Source organism: Symphalangus syndactylus, chromosome 6, assembly GCF_028878055.3.
Source record: "Symphalangus syndactylus isolate Jambi chromosome 6, NHGRI_mSymSyn1-v2.1_pri, whole genome shotgun sequence".
Lineage (NCBI taxonomy): Eukaryota > Metazoa > Chordata > Mammalia > Primates > Hylobatidae > Symphalangus > Symphalangus syndactylus.
The window spans coordinates 41883074-41902299 of NC_072428.2; the positions used below are offsets into that span (position 1 = coordinate 41883074).

At 37.1% G+C, this 19226-nt stretch overlaps 1 protein-coding gene across 6 annotated transcripts in view; it reads left to right on the forward strand.

The window, feature by feature from the left end:
- RRAS2 (RAS related 2) overlaps positions 1 to 19226 on the forward strand; it is an 84627-nt gene that overhangs the window by 12182 nt on the left and 53219 nt on the right. The window contains exon 2 of one of the 6 annotated variants that reach the window (XM_063641074.1): positions 3303 to 3429. The exons of 2 other annotated variants lie outside the window; for them this stretch is intronic. Coding sequence is in view for 2 of the 4 variants with exons in the window: in XM_055282349.2 (XP_055138324.1) it covers positions 4998 to 5141 (144 nt within the window). In the remaining 2 variants the exon portion in view is untranslated. Of the gene's footprint in view, positions 1 to 3302; positions 3430 to 4871; positions 5142 to 9538; positions 9724 to 11493; positions 12000 to 19226 lie in introns of those variants that run through there. 3 more of the 6 variants (XM_055282349.2, XM_063641069.1, XM_063641070.1) reach the window with 3 other exon arrangements.

A 19226-nucleotide genomic window follows, 5' to 3' on the forward strand; every position in this document is an offset into this window, starting at 1 on the left:
GCCTAGGCTAGTCTTAAAACTCCTGGCCTCAAGCAATCCTCCCACCTTGGCCTCCCACAGGGCTGGTATTATAGGCGTGAACCACTGTGCCTGGCCTTTTTATTTTTAAACTGACAGATAAAATTGTATGTATCTATTATGTACAACATGGTGTTTTGAAGTATATATACATTGTGGAATGACTAAATATAGCTAACATATGTATTATGTCGCATAGTTGTCATTTTTGTGGTGAGAACACTTAACATCCACTCAGCTTTTTACAAGAGTACAATATATTGTTATTAACTATAGTTACTATGTTGTACAGCTACTTTTTATTTTGAATTGTGATTTAAAGAACATTTCCAAGTACTTTTTACTGAAAACATATCTAAGATTAAATTTACTTTTGCATGATAAATGATGATTTGGCTGGGTATAAAATTATTGGGCCCCAACATTTTTGTGTTATAACAGTAGAGGTCCTGCTTTATTTGTTATCTTTGTCTGGCCTCAAGTTTCTGTAGAAATAACTTCACTAGGTGTATGCTTGCAGCATTCCCTTATCATTGGAAATGGACACATTTATCAGGATATGACTAGAAGTTTTTCTCTGTCACTAGTATTCTCAGGGAAATGATGAAACACTCTCAGGTCTGGGAAGACTTCTCCATTTTTGTATTCATTTATTTCAGTTATCTTCTGAAATACCTATTATTTATGCATTGATTTTCTGTAACTTTTATAGTACATTGTTTTAAGTTAGCTATTGAAAAGGATAAGATCCTCTATTCTAGGAAGATTTATCAAATTTGTCTTCTCCATCCTTGATGAAATTTTCTGGATGTCACACATAATTACTGTCTCCAAAACATATTTAGTGCCCTTGATTTCTTGGTCTGATATTAAACAATGGTAATGTTCTCTTGTCTTTTCAGAAGGCCACAAAACTGGTATTTTTGTAAAGCTTGATACTATTTAATGAAACAACTTCCAGGGAAGTGATTTTTCTTTGTGTGGAAGAATATATTTGTTTTTCTTGTTTATTCATGAAGAGTTGCTCATAGCTATTTTTGGTTTAGGAAGTTAAGAGCTGGTCATCTCTCAGAGTTGCCTTGGGGTACTGAGATTTCTGCTTTGTTTTGGTGCTGAACAGCAAGTTGACATTGGAGAGCTTCAATTTCTTGGAGATTATCAGTAGCAGAATTTCAACAAATATGAAATTTTATTAAATCCTCTAAATCTTAATCTCCAAATATGGGCTTTTGGCTGAGAGGTATAATTTTGTAGAATTAGAGATGTTTAAAAGGGATAGTTTTCAAGTTTTTAAATCCTTCATTCCTCAGCTTTCTGCAGCGAGGCAAGTGGAAGAGTGTGTGTATTTTAAAAGAAGGTTATGGATTAGAAAACGATCCTTTTTTCCTTCTTTTGTTCTTCTGTAGCTCAGACCTTGAACAACGATCTGTGTCTGGTTCGCCTTGACATTATTTTAAACCCTGTAAGCACTAGACTATAAGTATTTTAGTAGAGGACTTTATATATTTGGTATGCTTTGTCTGTATCCTTGTCTCTTAGTTATATTTGTACATTTTATTCATATTTGCATTTTCAGAATCGTAGACTAGGAATACCTGTTACACAGAACTAAGCACATAACAAAATATTTGTTGCTATTTGCTAGTATCAAGTTTTGAGTGGAGGCCAGGTGCGGTGGCTCACGCCTGTAATCCCAGCACTTTGGGAGGCTGAGGAGGGCAGATCACTTGAGTCAGGAGTTCCAGACCAGCCTGGCTGACATGGTGAAACCCCGTCTCTACTAAAAATACAAAATTAGCTGGGCATAGTGGCACGTGCCAGTAATCCCAGCTACTTGAGAAGCTAAGGCAGGAGAATCGCTTGAACCCAGGAGTGGAGGTTGCAGTGAGCTGAGATTACGCCACTGCACTCCAGTCTGGGTGACAGAGTGAGACTGTCTCAAAAAAAAAAAAAAAAGTCTTGAGTAGGACACAGGAAATAAATAGTGGAAAAAAGAGGCCTTTGGAAAGATGAGTTGTATCTATTATGGTTCCATAGCATCTAGTTACAGAAGAAGAAAAAGAGCTGGCTATCATTTTGGATTTTAGAGATCATATGTGGCATATACACTTTGAATCTTGAGTTTTAGAAGTTGATCCGCAGCATTCGGTTTTAGCCAAAATAGTCTTTGGAGAAGATAGTGCTCTCTTAATTTCTCTCTGGCAATTTTGACTTGGGAAGTGTACAACAGTCTGAGAGTAAGGTCTTAAAAGTTGTAACTTTTGTCTTATTTCCTGATGAATTTTCTCCTAATACCTGTTTTTGGTTAATGACCATGTGGTTGACATTTCAGTAGTCGAAAGATGCGAGCTGAAAGGAAAGGTAAGCAGGTAGTCAAGTCAAACTGCAGAGGAAGATTTGTGATAGATTAAATGTTTAAGTTTCAGAAATCACATAGAAAAGATATGTGGCTATTAAATTTGTAATTTTGTCCTTTTTGCCTCTAAAATTAAGATGTGTCAACTAAGGGAAATTTGCCCCATGCAAGTAGGCTTGTGTGCAGATACACAGAGGCATACATTTTACTTAACTTGAGGAAGGAGTGAATTTAAGGTTAGAGAGAGGTTTGTGAGTTTTTGGAATAAAAAAGTGGAAATGTGAAACAAAAGTTAAGTCTGATAATTTAATGACGAGTTGCAGATGTTTAAATTAGTGATTGTAGTAGCTTGAGTACTACATGAATTATTATTTTCAGATAATGGCATGGAATTTCCGTGCCAACAAGTTGGTTTAAGTGAACTACTTAAAAATTTTTTAAAAAATTATTTTGTTTGAGACAGGGTCTCCCAGGCTTGAGTGCAATGGCACAATCATGGCTCACTGCAGCCTTGACGTCCCCGGCTTAAGTGATTCTCCTACCTCAGCCTCTCCAGTAACTGGGAGTACAGGCGTGCACCACCATGCCCGGCCAATTTTTGTATTTTTTTTGTAAAGATGGGGGTTTCGCCTTGTTGCCCAGGCTGGTCTGGAACTCCTGGACTCAAGTGATTTGCCCACTTTGGCCTCCCGAAGTGCTGGGATTACAGGGAACTACTTTATTTTTGTTTCGTTTTATTTTATTTACTTATTTATTTTTGAGACAGGGTCTCACTCTGTCACCCAGGCTGGAGTGCATTGGCGCGATCTCGGCTCACTGCTACCTCCTTCTGCTGGGTAGAGGCGATCCTTCCACCTCAGCCCCGGAAGTAGCTGGGACTACAGGTGTGCACCATCATGCCCCACTAATTTTTGTATTTTTTTGGTAGAGACGGGGTTTCGCCATGCTGCCCAGGCTGTTCTCAAACTCAGGCTGAGCTCAAGCGATCCGCCCGCGTGCCTCGGCCACCCAAAGTGCTGGGATTACAAGCGTGAGCCACCACGCCTGGCCTACAGGTAACTACTTTAAAATTCTCAAGTGACTTAATGTGAAAAATTTCTGATAACCACTGCGAGATGTTTTATGACAAAGCACTTTCATTCATTTGAAAGTTAAGAATGGAGTAGGAATGGTGAGGTTGCATATTAGTAATTCAAATTTTAGTTTTGAGTTTTTGGGTTATTTCCTTACTATTATGAAGCCTAAGAGGTGTGAAAATAGTATGGAAAACTTTGTCTTCTGTTTTACTATTAGTTTGTAATTTTTAATTTTATATTTAGAGACAATTGGGTTTATTTTGTTTCCTTCCTCAAATCATTGCAAAGTATATATTTAGTGTATATTTCTTTGTAGTGAGAGTTTCAGAAAGAAGCCATTGGCTGAGCTGATTATCCAATGAAGTTGTCTGACATGAGTTACTTTAGTTTGTGGTTTTAGATGAACAGTACATGGTGCACAGCTGTTGCTCAAACAGCTTTGTTCCAGCTGTCTTACTGGCCTGTCACAAAATACCCCACATTCCTTTTCTTTTAAAAACAGAACCTCTTGTAATATTCTATACTTTATTACTTAAAATGGATCTAGTAATTAGTGACTTTTCTTCATTTTTACTCCTATCAATAGCTGTTTACTGAGAGTAATGCCAAAATGAATTATATGTAATAGATTTCAGTCTTGTCATATTTTTAATTCTTTGAAAATTAAAGTTGCAGTTGTGAAATATGTATATGAGACAAGTTAAGTGATTAACATTGAAAAAGGCACCATACATTAATCATGTCCCCCAAATAAGTAGCTAGTATCTAGATAATGAAACTAGGCATCTTCTATTTTCTTAATATTAACCTTGAGTTTGCATTAATTTCAATAGAATTATGAAATGAAAAGCTATAATATCGTGTTCTATAGCTTGTATAGAACCTGTATTGATGAACTTTGGTTTGTATTTTTGATAAGCTGGTTGGTTGGTTGGACTTCATTTTCCTATCCAATGCAGTAACTGAATTATATTACTAAGGGTTTCAAGTTTTGTTTTTTAATTAGGAGCAGGTACCTATGAAAAATACATTGAAGTACTTATGACTATTTCATTTTCTACCAGTTACAACCCTTTATGATTGGAAGGCAGCACAGCATCGTCATGGTCATTATTTCCATTCTACAGATGAGGAAATGCAGGCTTGGGAAGAAGGGATTTGCCCAAGGTCCTGTAGCAAGTAAAAAGCAAAGCTGGGATTTAAGTTGATTTTTGTATTTCTAAATATGATCCTCTTCTCACTACAGAACTATTAATGTTAAGTTGGAATAAAAGTGCCAACACTTACTAGAGGGGAGCTGAAAAGAGTGATAGATACTCTTTCTGAAGTTCTTGGTCATGTGACTATGTTAACAATTTGAATCTGGGAGGAGCAGTGGGGTAGGAGGAGAGGGAAGAGTGAGGTTTCACCCAAAAGCACACTTGATGTGTTTGTATTTCTATTAAAACTGCAATTGATGGCTACTGATAAAAGCTAGTATAGAGCTGAAGATTTGCAGTGGTGTCCTCTCCAAAACGTAGTTTAGGAATACTATTATATGATTAGTAATGTTATATAAATGCATGAGAATGACAGATACCAAATTCAGGATATTGATTACCTCTTGGTGTTGGGGGAGGAGAGAGGGGAATATTACTGAGGAGGCATGCAAGAGTCTTCAATCATATTACAAATGTTTCCTAAGTTGGGAGGTGGGTATGCGTATTTGTATTTTTTCATAACATTTTCTGAGGTATTTTATAGTTAATTAAGAATGGAGAATGTACTCTGACTTAACTGTGTAGTCAAATGGAAATTTTTCGCTGTTAATTTGGTGTTGAAGGTATCATGACTTGTTTGACAAGACACAAGTGTTTTCTTCAGGGGTTTTCCTTCAGAGTAGGAAACTATTTTTATTTTTTATTTTTTTTTGGTCCTTGTCTTCTCAAACAACAAATAAAACTTGAGTACATTCTTATTACAGTAAGAAATTCATATTTGAATTTGTGGATAAAACTTGTATGTGAATGTATGTGTTATGATTTGCTTTAAAAATTACTATACATGGTTTCTGAAGATTTCTCCAAAGCACAGTATCTGATTTTTGTCTTGGTAGTTACGGGAACTGATGATTAATGTTGCCTTTAGTTTCCTATATACAGAAATGCCTTTAACTTTTCTCAGCACCATTCATAACACTATTTGTAGGTATACAAAACAAATGCCCACATAGTGTAGTTTGAGGTAGGTTTAATGATTGAAAGAAAACCTGGAGTATCATACTAGACCTGTGTTCTGTGCTATGCTGTTGACTTTTTTTGCTCATGAAATTTATTCCTTTAGAAAAGGGATTACTTTTGGACTGAGAAGATTTTCTTCAAGAGTTGAATTTTTAGGGGGAGGGATAGGATTATTTGTTTAAAAAATGTTCTGCCACTCTTTTGGTGGCCTTGTGTATGACAGGAATCTTATTTTCATCATGGGATTAGAAAAAATGCTGTGGTCATTGTTCATCTTAAAGGCTTCGCCCGATTTGGGTACTTATGCTTTTGAGAGAGGTGGGATGGGAGAGAGAAAAGGAATTCTGTGTTCCTGGAACAAGAATGTGAAAGTATATACATTTGAATGTTGCTAATTTCCTCAAGAAAGGAACTCTTCATCTTTAGATTTATAGATTATAATGTTTAAGAGGAAATGGGTAGGGGTAGGTAAGAGGTGGAAGGTTGGGGAAGGTGGAATAAGTGCTCTTGTTCTTGAGTTTAGAGGTTTGGATTATATCCTTTTTGGAAATTACCTAGGAATGAACTCATGGTGTAAATTGGGGATCCTTTGATGATTGTGGATAGATTTTTACTGAACTAAGGGTCTAACTCTTACGGTATTGATTTCTGAGAAGTTGAAAAAGCATTTGCTTCTAGCATGGTTTAGTTTTGTAGGTATTTTTCTTTTGATGTCTTCTACCAGAGCCATTCTTCTCATTCCAGTGACAAGTAGAAGCTGTGGTCTGTTAAGACTTTTTAATAAATTGGAAATGGTTCTTAATGTAGGGATTCTTAAACTTTTTGTGTAAAGGGCTCTTGGTAGTTTGGTAAAGCCTGTGGGATTCTCAGAATACTTTTTTTTGGCTGAGTGCAGTGGCTCACTCCTGTTAATTCCAGCACTTTGGGAGGCCGAGGCGGCCAAATCACTTGAGGTTAGGAGTTTGAGACCATCCTGGCCTACATGGCAAAACCCCATTTCTGCTTAAAAAAATACAAAAAATTAGCTGGGCGTGGTGGGGTGCGCCTGTAATCCCAGCTACTCAGGAGGCTGAGGCAGAAATCGCTTGAACCTTGGAGGCGAAGGTTGCAGTGAGCCGAGGTCACGCCACTACACTCCAGCCTGGGAGACAGAGGGACAGACTCTGTTGCCCTGTCTCCCAGGCTGGAGTATAGTGGCGTGACCTCGGCTCACTGCAACCTCCCTCACAACCCCCAAGCCCTGGCTCAAGCAAACCTCCCACCTCAGCCTCCCAAATAGCTGGGACCACTGGCCTGCACCACCACACCTGGCTATTTTTGTGTGTGTGTTTTTAGTAGGGATGAGGTCTCTCCATGTTGCCCAGGCTGGTCTCGAACTCCTGAGCTCAAGCCATCTGCCCACCTCAGCCTCCCAAGGTGGTGGGATTACAGGCATGAGCCACTGCTCCCAGCCAGAATACTATTTTTAAATGTATAAAATAAAATGTATATGATTATAAGGGGAACCAATACATTTAAATTCAAATATCAAAATGTTAGAAGCAAAATTCTTTAACTTTTTAAAAAAATTCTTAGCTTTAATAACTTTCTTTTTTGACTTTAACTTTCTATTTTCTTTCTTTCTTTTTAACTTTAGTAATGTAAATGCTATTCTGACTTACCTGCAGTAGCTATTACATGAAAATATCTGATGTCTGTTGTTGACAATCAGCAGGTATTGCTAGAGTGCTTTACAGAGGAAGTGCTAAGTTTCAGTTGGAGGTATCAGAAAACAAAATTACAACAAATTTAGTTGAAAGATCTAATTGGCTTTTTGATCCTAGAATCTGGCAACATCTCATTTTATAAAATAGAATGACTGTTCTGATGAACTGAGCACAGAAGTTTGGCTTTATAGACAGAAAAGGGCTGAAGAAAGCAAAAACAAAACAAAAAATGGATTGGTCTTTTTATGTTTTATTATTGATTTTTTCTTCTTTTTTTTTGGTAGAGACAGTCTCATTGTGTTGCCCAGGCTGGTCTCGAACTACTGGCCTTAAGTGATTCTTCCCACCTTGGCTTCCCAAAATACTGGGATTACCGGCGTGGGCCACTGAGCCCAGGCCATTTGATCTTTTTAAAGTTATTTTCCTTGTAAAGGTTAAGGCGGATGGGACTTCCTTATTGTGCCAGCTAAAACTGGCCTGTTTGGGTATTTGGCTGTTAGCTCTCATTCTCCTGATTTCTAGAAGGTCAGATAAATGGCTTGGTGGTGTGGATTCAGCATGGGTAACTTCATTTTGGTTTGGTCTGTTGGGCCTAGTACAGAAGCTCAGTCCAAACAGATGGCGTCATGTAAGTTTGGTTTAACAGAAGTTAGTGAAAAACCATTTCCCCATCGTGTTTTGAAGTTTTAAATCCCAAGAACCCCTTTATATTGTGGTGGAAAAAAAAAATCAGAATTTGGGATTGAGTCCCATATTCACTGTTTTGTAGTGTCTGTGTCCTTCTGTAACTCTGAGCTTTAAATCCCCAAAACCCCTTTTTAATGTGGTTTAAAAAAAAATTAGGATTTGGAGCCATTTGACTTTAGGATTGAGTCTCATCTTCATATGTTGTGCATTCCTAATTCAAAAATCTGAAATCCAGAACGCTCCAAAATCTGAAACTTTTTGAGTCATGATATGATGCCACAAGTGGAAAATTTAAAACTTGACCTCAATTTTGCTCTTGACCTTGAAACAAAGTACACAAACTTTGTTTCATGAACAAAATTATTAAAAATATGTGTCAAGCTACCTTTTAGATATGTGTAAAAAGTGTATAGAAACATAAATAAATCTCATGTTTAGACTTGGGTCCCATCGCCAAGATAACTCAGGTATATGCAGATATTCCAAAATCCAAAATAATTTCAGATCTGAAACACTTCTAGTCCCAAGTATTTCAGATAAGGGATACTCAGCCTGTACTTACTAGTATCTGTGTCCTCATGCAACTCTGAGCCTTAATTTCCTCATCAATATAATGGGGATGATAATAGTACTTACCCTTATAGGATTTTAGCTTTTTATGTGGGTACTCTAGGTATTACATTATTTATGTATAATTTATTGCAACCTACTGATATTGTCATTTTGCCAGTTTGAATACAGTATGGAAACCTTTATGTCTCTTTATTTTCCTGTTTATAATATAACTTTTAAATATTCTCACCATATACATTTTACAGTATTAACATTTTTTTTTTTTTAACTGTCAAGCATACTACAGAAAACTCGAGAAGGAGAGCTATGGAGTTTGTCCATATTTTTGCTAACCATGTTTTTTCCTTTATGATGTTTCAAGGTTCCTTTTATTGTTTAAGGAACTTTCTTTAGCCGTTCTTTTAGGGTGGCCTTTCTGGCAATACATTCTCTTTGATTTTCCTTATCTGAGAAGGTCTTGATTTCTCCTTCATCCCAGAACAATTTTTTAAAAACTTACTGTATATACGACTCTGAGTTAATACAGTAGTCCCCCCTTACCTGCAAGGGCTATATATTTCAACCCCACCAGATGCCTGAAACTGAATAGTACTGAACCCTACATATTCTGTTTTTCCAATAAGGAGATAGATACCTACGATAAAGTTTAATTTATAAATTAGGCAGAGTAAGAGATTAGCTTATTAATAAAATAGAAAAATTACAACCATATACTACAATAGAAGTTATCTCAATGTGGTCTTTCTCAAAATATCTTTTTGTTCTGTATTCTTATGATGATATGAGATAATGCCTACTTGATGAGATGCAGTGAGGTAAATGATGTAGGCGTTGTGATATTGCATTGTTACTATTGACCTTCTGATGCATGGTCAGAATCATCTGCTTTAGATGATCCTGGATCATTGAGGCATGATGATGTGGCTTGTTGAGGCATGATAATGTCAACAGTTGAATGTTCAGAGCAGACAGTGTCAGTGCTGATGACTAACGGGTGAGTAGCATATGCAGTGTGGATACTCTGGACAAAGGGATGATTCATTGTCCTGGGTGAGATGGTGTGAGATTTCATCAGGCTACTCAGAATGGTAAACAATTTAAAACTTTATTTCTGAAATTTTCCATTTAATATTTTTGAACTGTGGTTGACTGTGGGTAACTAAAACCAAGGAAAGTGAAACTGGGGATAAGCAAGGTACTGTAGTTTTCTTTGATCAGCACCTGAAAGATACTGTGCCACTTCTTCTGATCCCCATGGTTTCTGATGAGAAATCTGCTGTTTTTCTCCTGTAGGTAAGATGTTTTTCCTAGGCTGCTTTCAATATTTTTTTGTCTTTTGTTTTTAGAAGTTTAATTATGATGCGTCTCGGTGTAGATTTCATTGGGTTTTTCCTCTTCGGGGTTTATTCAACTTCTTGAATGTGTAGGTTTATGTCTTACCACATTTGGGAAGTTTTCAGCTGTTATTTCATGTACTTTTTCAGCTCTATTCTCCTTGTCTTCTCATTGTGATCCTCTGATAACATGGAAGTTAGATCTTTTGTAACATTCCCAAAGGCTCTTGAGGCTCTGTTTATTTTCTTTTCTTCAGTGTGTTTTCTGTTTTTCAGATTTGGTAGTTTCTACTGTTGTGCATTCTAGTTTGTTGATTCTTCTGTCCCTTCCATTTTGCTGTTAAGACCGTCCACTGAGCTCTTTATTTTGATTATTGTATTTTTTAGTTTTAAGCTCCCATTTGTTCCTTTGTACTTCTGTGTCTTTACTGAGACTTTCATTTCTTTGCTGAGACTTTTTTCTTTTCATTTGTTTCAAGCTGTTGAAACATTTTTATGGAGACTGCCTTAATATGTTTGCCAGATAATTCTGACATCTTTGTTATCTCGATCTTGGTGTCTATCAATTGTCTTTTTGTCATTTGGTTTGGGATCTTCCTGTTCCTTGGGTTTTTCTTTTGAAATCTGCACATTTTCATATTTTGTTGTGTGGCTATTTTCTTTAGACTGGGTTAGCTGGCTTTTTTGGATACCACTCTGGCAGGAGAAAGGGAAGTGCTGCCTGGTTACTGTGAGGTAGAGGCAGGTGTCTAGATTCCCTACTCAGCTTCCATTAAGTCCAAAGTGTGGGGACACTCCTTGTTACTGTCTGGTGGGGATGGAAGTCCATTGACACTGCTGGGAGAAGGAGGTTCATACTGGCCAGTTGGGATGAAAGTCTTAGCTCCCCACTTGGTCTTCCCTGACACCATTGCAGTGGGGTGTTGGGGTGCCTCTTTACAGCCTTTTGAGTGTGGGATTCTAGGATCCCCACTTGACCTTCCCTGGTGTGGGCAGAGGTTTTTTCTTTGGTGTCTGGTGGGAGTAGAGCAGTTGTCATCTAAAAGTTTTCTGTCTTGCTGGGACGTCCTGTTCCTGGTCCTTTAGCTAGAGAGAGCATTCTTTTGCTAGGGCTTTTTTTGTCTGTGCCTGTTGGCATTTCCATGTTGCTGGCTTTTTCAACTCCAACTCCAGGATATATGTTGTAAAAAGAAAACCCAGGAAACTCACCACAGTGTTGGTTTCTTGGATTCCAAAGCGTTGGTCTATATGCCTTCCCTCCAACTTTCAGAGTCTTATGTTTGTCAAGGATTTTTAGTTTTTAGCAGGAGAAATAGGGAAAAGTATGTCTACTCTATCTTTTCAGAAGAAAAAGTTATTTTAAGGGCTTTTTGGTTTATTAAGTAATGTAATTGATGTTTTCTTCTGAAGTTTTGATTTTGTTTCTATTTTTATTTCTCTGCTAGCTCAAAAAATAGATTGATATTTTTATGCCTCATTCAAATTGCAAGTCGTTTTGTCATTCACCTTAATTTATGATGAGTTCAGTTCTGAACCTGTTGAGTTTGAGATGCTTCAGGGGCTGCCATAGGAAGGTATATATCCCTTTTTATGATCAGAAGAGAAGTGTTGGTAAGAGATTTAGGTGCAGAGATGGATTTGGGAATGTAAAGTAAGGATTTTTGAAGCTAGTTGGTGTAGATGAGGATCATTCATATTAAAGAGGTCTGCCGGCTCAAGGTGGGACTCTGGAAGCCTGCCATTGAAAGGGACTCTGGAAGAAGAAAAGGAACAAGATGACTGAACAGAACCCACTGGAGAACTAGAGACACAAATCATGTTAGGTATTACAGAAACCAAGAGAAGACAGTTTCAGGAGTGGCTTTGAGTGTTCAGCAGGGTCACATGTCTTAGATTGGTGAATAATCTGACGGTGAAAATTGTAAGTTTGGATTCAGCAATGAACAGGTCACAGAGAGCAGTGTAGGACTAGAAGCCAGACCACTGGATGGGCAGTCAAGAAAAATGTTGATGGAGGAGAAAGAAGGAAGGTAAGAGCAGAGGTTGGGGCTGGGGCGGTGGTAGTGCAGTGGTGCATGTGAGTGTTTTTAGAAAAAGAAGGTGTCTTGTTTATATGCTGAGGAAAAAGCTAGTACAATAGGGAAGATGTTGGAGGAGGGACAGTTGTCAATGGCAAGGACCTTTGAGAAGGTTGGAGGAAATTTGATTTCTAACTGAAGGATAAAAGATGGGCACAATAATATACTTTTTTTTTTTTTAACACTCGCTAGAAGGGTGGGAAGGATATTTATATGGCTATGTTTATGGATGCAGGAGAGTTTTTAGAAACAAGGAAGAACGTGATGGGAGTCCCAGCTAGATAATTTTCTTTGATATGGGAGACAGACTAATCCATTGTGTATGTGTGTGTGTATGTATGGATGCTTTTCAAAAAAGTTTTACCCTCCATCAGTAATTGAATAGGTTACATTATGGATATATCAGAATTATATATATAACTTAATGGATATGATCAACAACAAGAACTGCATTTTAAAAATAAATTTGCTGATGATACAAATAATTCTCATATCTTAAAATGACAGCAAGGTGAGCAGTTGAAAAACAAATCAATAAACATTTTAAATTGTTAGGTCTCACTGAATAGGAAAAAAAAACCAGGACAAATTAAAACAATAAACCATTTTTAAATTATCAAATTGACACAGATTAATAAAAGACTACCGGTTATAGATAAAGTGATGGGAAATGGGCACTCTCATGCTGCTATTGAGATTGGAAATCAACAAGCTGAATCTTAAATTTCATAAATTTTGACCCAGTAGTTATTTTCTAGGTAACTTTTTCTGATGAAGTAATTTGCTATATGTGCAACAATTTGACTGTTACTTAATCTAAAAAAATTAGAAATCGCCTATGTGGTCAGTAATGAAGATGGATTAAATAATGGTCCATGTCATTAAAATTACTTTTAAAAGACTGGTAAGCAGGAAATGCTCATTAAAAGTAAGGGCGGGGCTGTGTGAGATGGCTGACGCCTGCAATTCCAGCACTTTGTGGAGGCAGGTGGATTGCTTGAGTCCAGGGGTTCGAGACCAGCCTGGGCAACATGGCGAAAACCTGTCTCTAAAAAATTTAGCCGGGCATGCTGGCATGTGCCTGTGGTTGCAGCTACTTGAGAAACAGAGGTTTAAGGATCACCTGAGCCTAGGGAAGTCGAGGTTGCAGTGAGCTGTGATCACTGCCACTGCACTCCAGCCTGGGTGACAGAGACCCTGTCTCCAAAAAAAAAAAAAAAAAAAGGCCAGGGTGGGGGTGGGGAAAACAGATTATAAAATGAAATTCACAGTACAGCATAGATTTAATTATATACGCATAGGAAAATAGGACATAAGCTAAGAGTGGGCATCCCTAGATGGTGGAATTATGGATGATTTTAATTATTTTTGGTTTTTTCTTTTCTGTGTCTGGATTTTCTTTAATGAACATGCAATATATTTATAAGGAAAAGGAATTTTTAAAACTTGAGTTTTTAATCTTAAGGGGATATAATTGGTGTAGTTTTCTAGAGTATAGTTTAGTGTTATTTATCAATAGCCTCGCCTTTTCCTTTGACTTAATAAATATACCTCCAGAGATAAGAACCATAAATATCTATCTACAGTGATATTTATCATGACATGACTTATAATAGTGATATACTAGAATTGTCTTAAATAGACCAATGGTTAAATATAACTCTTTTTTCTAGTGGACTTAAAGCAGATCAGTGTAGCTTATAAAAATTATTTAAGAAATATATATGCCGGGTGCGGTGGCTCATGCTTGTAATCCCAGCACTTTGGGAGGCCGAGGCTGGCGGATCACGAGGTCAGGAGATCGAGACCACGGTGAAACCCCGTCTCTACTAAAAATACAAAAAATTAGCCGGGCGTGGTGGCGGGCGCCTGTAGTCCCAGCTACTCGGAGAGGCTGAGGCAGGAGAATGGCGTGAACCCGGGAGGCGGAGCTTGCAGTGAGCCGAGATTGCACCACTGCACTCCAGCCTGGGCAACAGAGCAAGACTCCATCTCAAAAAAAAAAAAAAAAAAAAGAAATATATATGATGACATAAGAAGTTGCTTATACTATGATTTACCTGAAGAAAAAATACTTTTTGTGTTATTTTTTAATCTTTAAAATAATAGATAAAACAATGGGAAGAAATAGAAATTGACCCAAATGTTATGTTTTTCTTTATACTTTCATAAAGTTTTTACAATGGTCTAATTATTTTATAATGAGAAAAAAGTTGTAAATTAATTTGCTAATTGATATAAAATGATATTTAAACATTTTTTGGTTTGTATTGTTATTGTTTCCAGGGAAGTCTGATTCTTATTTTTACTGTTGCATTTTTTTCCTTGTATGATTTGTTCATGTCTTTGCCCATTATCTGTTAGTTTACTTGGAAAAGCCTCTGGATATTTTATATTTACTTCAGTTAGTTTCTCTATTGTGAGGTGAAACACACACAGTAGAGTACAACTCAAGATTTTCTCTGTCACTCAAAGCTTAGAAAAGATCATTTTTTTACCCTAAAACTTAAAGTATAATAATAAAAAACATTTTTTTAAAGATCTGATTTGTAATTCTTCTATTTTCTATTTTCAGATTTTCTTATGTATTGTATCTTCTTTTATAAGGAGTCTGTTTCTTGGCTTTCTGTTTTGCTCCAGTGATAATGTGTGTGATTTTTTTTAGTTGGTTGAAAAACTGAGCAAAATATTTGTGAGTCATTAAAAATGTAACATTTTAACCATGCGATATGTAAAGATGCAAGCAATACAAAGGCTTGTCAATTAAAAAGTAAAAGCTTCCTGTTTACTTCCCATTCTTATTTACATTATTATTAGTAGTAACCACATATGTTAAAGTGTACCTTTTTTAGTGTATTGGCATGTGAGTTTTGAAAAACGTACACACTCGTGTAACCATCATTACAAGCATAATATAGGACATTTCTGTCTCTCCAAGAAGGTGCCTTGTCTCCCTTCTTTTTATTCCCATTGTTCAGTTTTGCCTGTTTCTAGACTTTATAATAGAAATTTACAGTATGTACTCTTTTGTGTCTGGGATGTTTTTGCTTGGCATGATGATTTTGACATTCATCTGTGATATTGCTTGTTTCTATAGTTCTTTATTTTATTATTATTATTACTATTTTTGAGACAAGGTCTCACTCTGTTGCTGAGGCTTGAGTGCAGTGGTGCCATCATGGCTCACTGTAGCCTCAACCTTCCCAGGCTCAAGTGGTCCTCCTGCCGCAGCCTCCCAAGTAGCTGGGACTACAGGCACACGCCACCACGCCTGGCTAGTAGTTTGTTCTTTTTTATTGTTTGGTAGTATTTCATTGTATGATGTACCACAATTTGTCTGCTTATTGATAGAACATTTGGGTTGTTTCCAATGTTCATTAACTGTGAATAAAGCTGCCCCAGACATTGATGTACAAGTCATTTTTTGGACTTACATTTTCATATTGCTTGGATAAATACCAAGTTGTGATTATTGGGTCGTATGGTAAGTGGATGTTTAACTTTGGGAAACAGGTGGTTTCTTATAAAATGGTTGTACCATTTTACATTCCCAGCAACTGGGTATGGAAATTCCAGTTACTCTGGGTCTTTACCAATACTGGGTATTTTAGCCAATCTAGTGGCTGTGCTGTGGTATCTCAGTGTGGTTTTAAATAGCTTTTCCTTGATGACTAATGATATTCAGCATCTTTTTATGTGCCTGTTGGCCATTTGTATAGCTGCTTTTGTGTGTCTGTGTGTCTTTTGTCTCTTAAAAATTGGATTGCTTTGTGTTACTGAGTTGTAAAGTTTCTTAATATATTTGGAACACAAATCCTTTTTCACCTGTGTATTGCAGATAGTTTCTTCCAGTCCATATCTTGCGTTTTCATTTGTTCCTTCCCTTTTAATACTTACATCCTCTTTCTGTAGTAGACTTGCCAGAACTTTTTTTTTTTTTTTAAGAGTTGGGGATCTCCCCGTGTTGCCTAGGCTGGACTTGAACTTCTGGGCTCAAGTGATCCTCCCGCCAGTCTCCTGAATAGCTGGGACTATAGGTGTGCGCCACCATGACCAGGCCAGAACCTTATAACAAAATAGTTCAAACAAAATGAACACAGTAGATAACCTTGTTTTGTTAACTATTTTTTTCTACATCATGTACAATGGTTTTAAAAATTTTTGGATAAGTTATATAAGTATCCTATTAGTGTTTTTTTCCTTTAATGTTATTCGCAATGTAATTTTACCAGATACTGTTTTGATATCTGTACAAATGGATCCTGTTTGTTTTTGTTAAGCCATTACTGTGGTAGGTTAAATCATTAGAATATATTTACTTAGTACACTGAGGGATTTTATACACCATCATTTTACCCCAGTTTCTTGTTTATTTTATTAAGTTGTGTGGGTATTGTGTTTCTTGTTTCCAGTTTCTGGGTTCACAGAAACTTACCAAGAATATATTTGACTTGAAAGATGAATTGAGTAGTATGTTCATCTTCATATTCTCCCAGGGCTTTAAATTTTATGTTCTTTAAAAATCTGGATTTAGGGTCAGGCGCAGGGGCTCATGCCTGTAATCCCAGCACTTTAGAAGTCTGAGGCAGCAGGATTGCTTGAGCCCAGCAGTTTGAGGCTGCAGTGAAGTATGATCACTCCAGTGCACACCACCCTGAGCAACAGTGGACTGTCTCTAAAACAAACAAACAAAAAACAAATGAAATTTACCACTGTTATTAACTATAGTTACTCCTATTGTTGATAAACAATTTTGTCTGTTTCATCCTGTTAATTCAGTTTTCTGTCTCTTGAAATGTAAGCTTTATGTCTAAATACATTTTTCTTCTTAAAAATTTGGTGTGAAAACATTGCCTTAATTAAATTTCTCAACTTATAGCTCTGGTTAAAAGTATCTTATTTTTGTTACAGCCTTTTTTATTCGAATATTTGTATCATCTGAAGTTTTTTTTTTTTTTTAGTGTTAACTACATGTCATGATAATGCCTCTGCCTTTTCAGGGAATCTGAAATGATTAAGACATCCCTCATCAGTGGTACTCATTTAAGTTTCTGAGTATGGTGTTCCCCTAACCCCAAGGAACCAGTTTTTTGTTTTTTAATTGAAACAGGGTCTCACTCTGTCCTCCAGACTGGAGTGCAGTAGCACAATCATGGCTCACTGCAGCCTCGACCTCCCAGGCCGAAGGGATCTTCCTACCTCAGCCTCCTGAGTAGCTGGGACTACAGGTGTGTGCCACCATGCCCGGCTAATTTTTAAATTTTTTGTTTAGATTGGGCCTCCCAAAGTGCTGGGATTACAAGATGTAAGCCGCTGAGCCTGGCCAGGAAGCAGTTCTTAAATTATCAGGACTACCAATGAATAGATCCTTGTATTTTTCCTTAAATTATTTTGTTCTGTTTTCCTTTGGGTTTGTTTTCTAAAATCTTAGAATTCATTGCCGTGTTTTTCCATCTTTTAATGAACACATTCACATTACACCGTGAATACTACATTGAGTCATATGGATATTTGTTAATTTTCTTTTTGATTGTTTCTCTTTTAAGAGATAGGGTCTTACTGTGTGGCCCAGGCTGGGGTGCAGTGGCACAATCATAGCTTACTATAGGCTCAAACTCTTGGGCTGAAGCAATCCATCTGCTTCAGCCCCTTGAAGAGCTAGGACTACAAGCATGTGTCACCACGCCTGGCTAATTTATTTTTATTTTTATTTTTATTTATAGAGATGAAGTCTCACTATGTTGCTCAAGCTGACCTCAAACTCCTGGGCTCAGGTGACTGTCTCACCTTGGCCTCCTGAAGTGTGGGGATTACAGGCGTGAGCCACTGTGCCTGGCCCTGTTTTTAATTTCCTAATTTAAAATGTGTCCTTTCATCATGTGAATTTTTAGTATATATTTAAAATTTAAGTCTTTGTTGATTTCTGCTTTTTTGTTCTATTTTACTTTTGGCATCATGGCCAGAAATTTGCAAGTTTTAGACATTAGAAAAGGTATGTTTTTGCTATTTACTGCAGGAATCAGATCCAGGTGTTGAGGGGGGCCTACAGCTTATATAATTTTGAGGACCCTCTTTTAGGAAAGAAAATACAAGATTATGCACGTGTGAATATTTGTTTAGAATAAGAAAAGGTATCTGTGTACACGAGGGGTCTAAAAGCCTAACTTAATTCATTTTGTGTTCGATCTATCTCTGCTTTAAAATATATAATTTTGACCCCACGCGGTGGCTTGTGCCTGTAACCTTAGCACTTTGGGAAGCCGAGGCGGGTGGATCACTTGAAGTCAGGAGTTTGAGACCAGCCTGACCAACATGGTGAAACCCCGTCTTTACTAAAAATACAAAATTAGCTGGGCGTGGAGGCTCGTGCCTATAATCCCAGCTACTTGGGAGGCTGAGGCAGGAGAATCGCTTGAACCTGGGAGGCGAAGGGAGGTTGCAGTGAGCTGAGATCGCGCCATTGGACTCCAGCCTGGACAAGAGTGAAACTCCATCTCAAAAAAAAATATATATGTGTGTGTGTGTGTGTATATATATGTGTGTGTGTATATACATATATATATGTATGTGTGTATATATATACATATATATGTATGTGTGTATATATATACATATATATGTATGTGTGTATATATACATATATATGTATGTGTGTATATATACATATATATGTATGTGTGTATATATACATATATATGTATGTGTGTGTATATATACATATATATGTATGTGTGTGTATATATACATATATATGTATGTGTGTGTATATATACATATATATGTATGTGTGTGTATATATACATATATATGTATGTGTGTGTATATATACACATATATAAAATTTGGTGTATGTGCTGGGCGCAGTTGCTCACACTTGTAATCCCAGCACTTTGGGAGGCCGAGGCGGGCGGATCACCTGAGGTCGGCAGTTGGAGACCAGCCTGACCAACATGGAGAAACCCTGTCTCTACTAAAAATACAAAGTTAGCTGGGCATAGTGGCACATGCCTCTAATCCCAGCTACTCGGGAGGCTGAGACAGGAGAATTGCTTGAACCCAGAAGGTGGAGGTTGTGGTGAGCAGAGGTTGTGCCATTGCACTCCAGCCTGGGCAACAAGAGCGAAACTCTTGTTGGAAAAAAAAAAAAAATTGGTGTATGCGTATTGCATCTGCATTAAT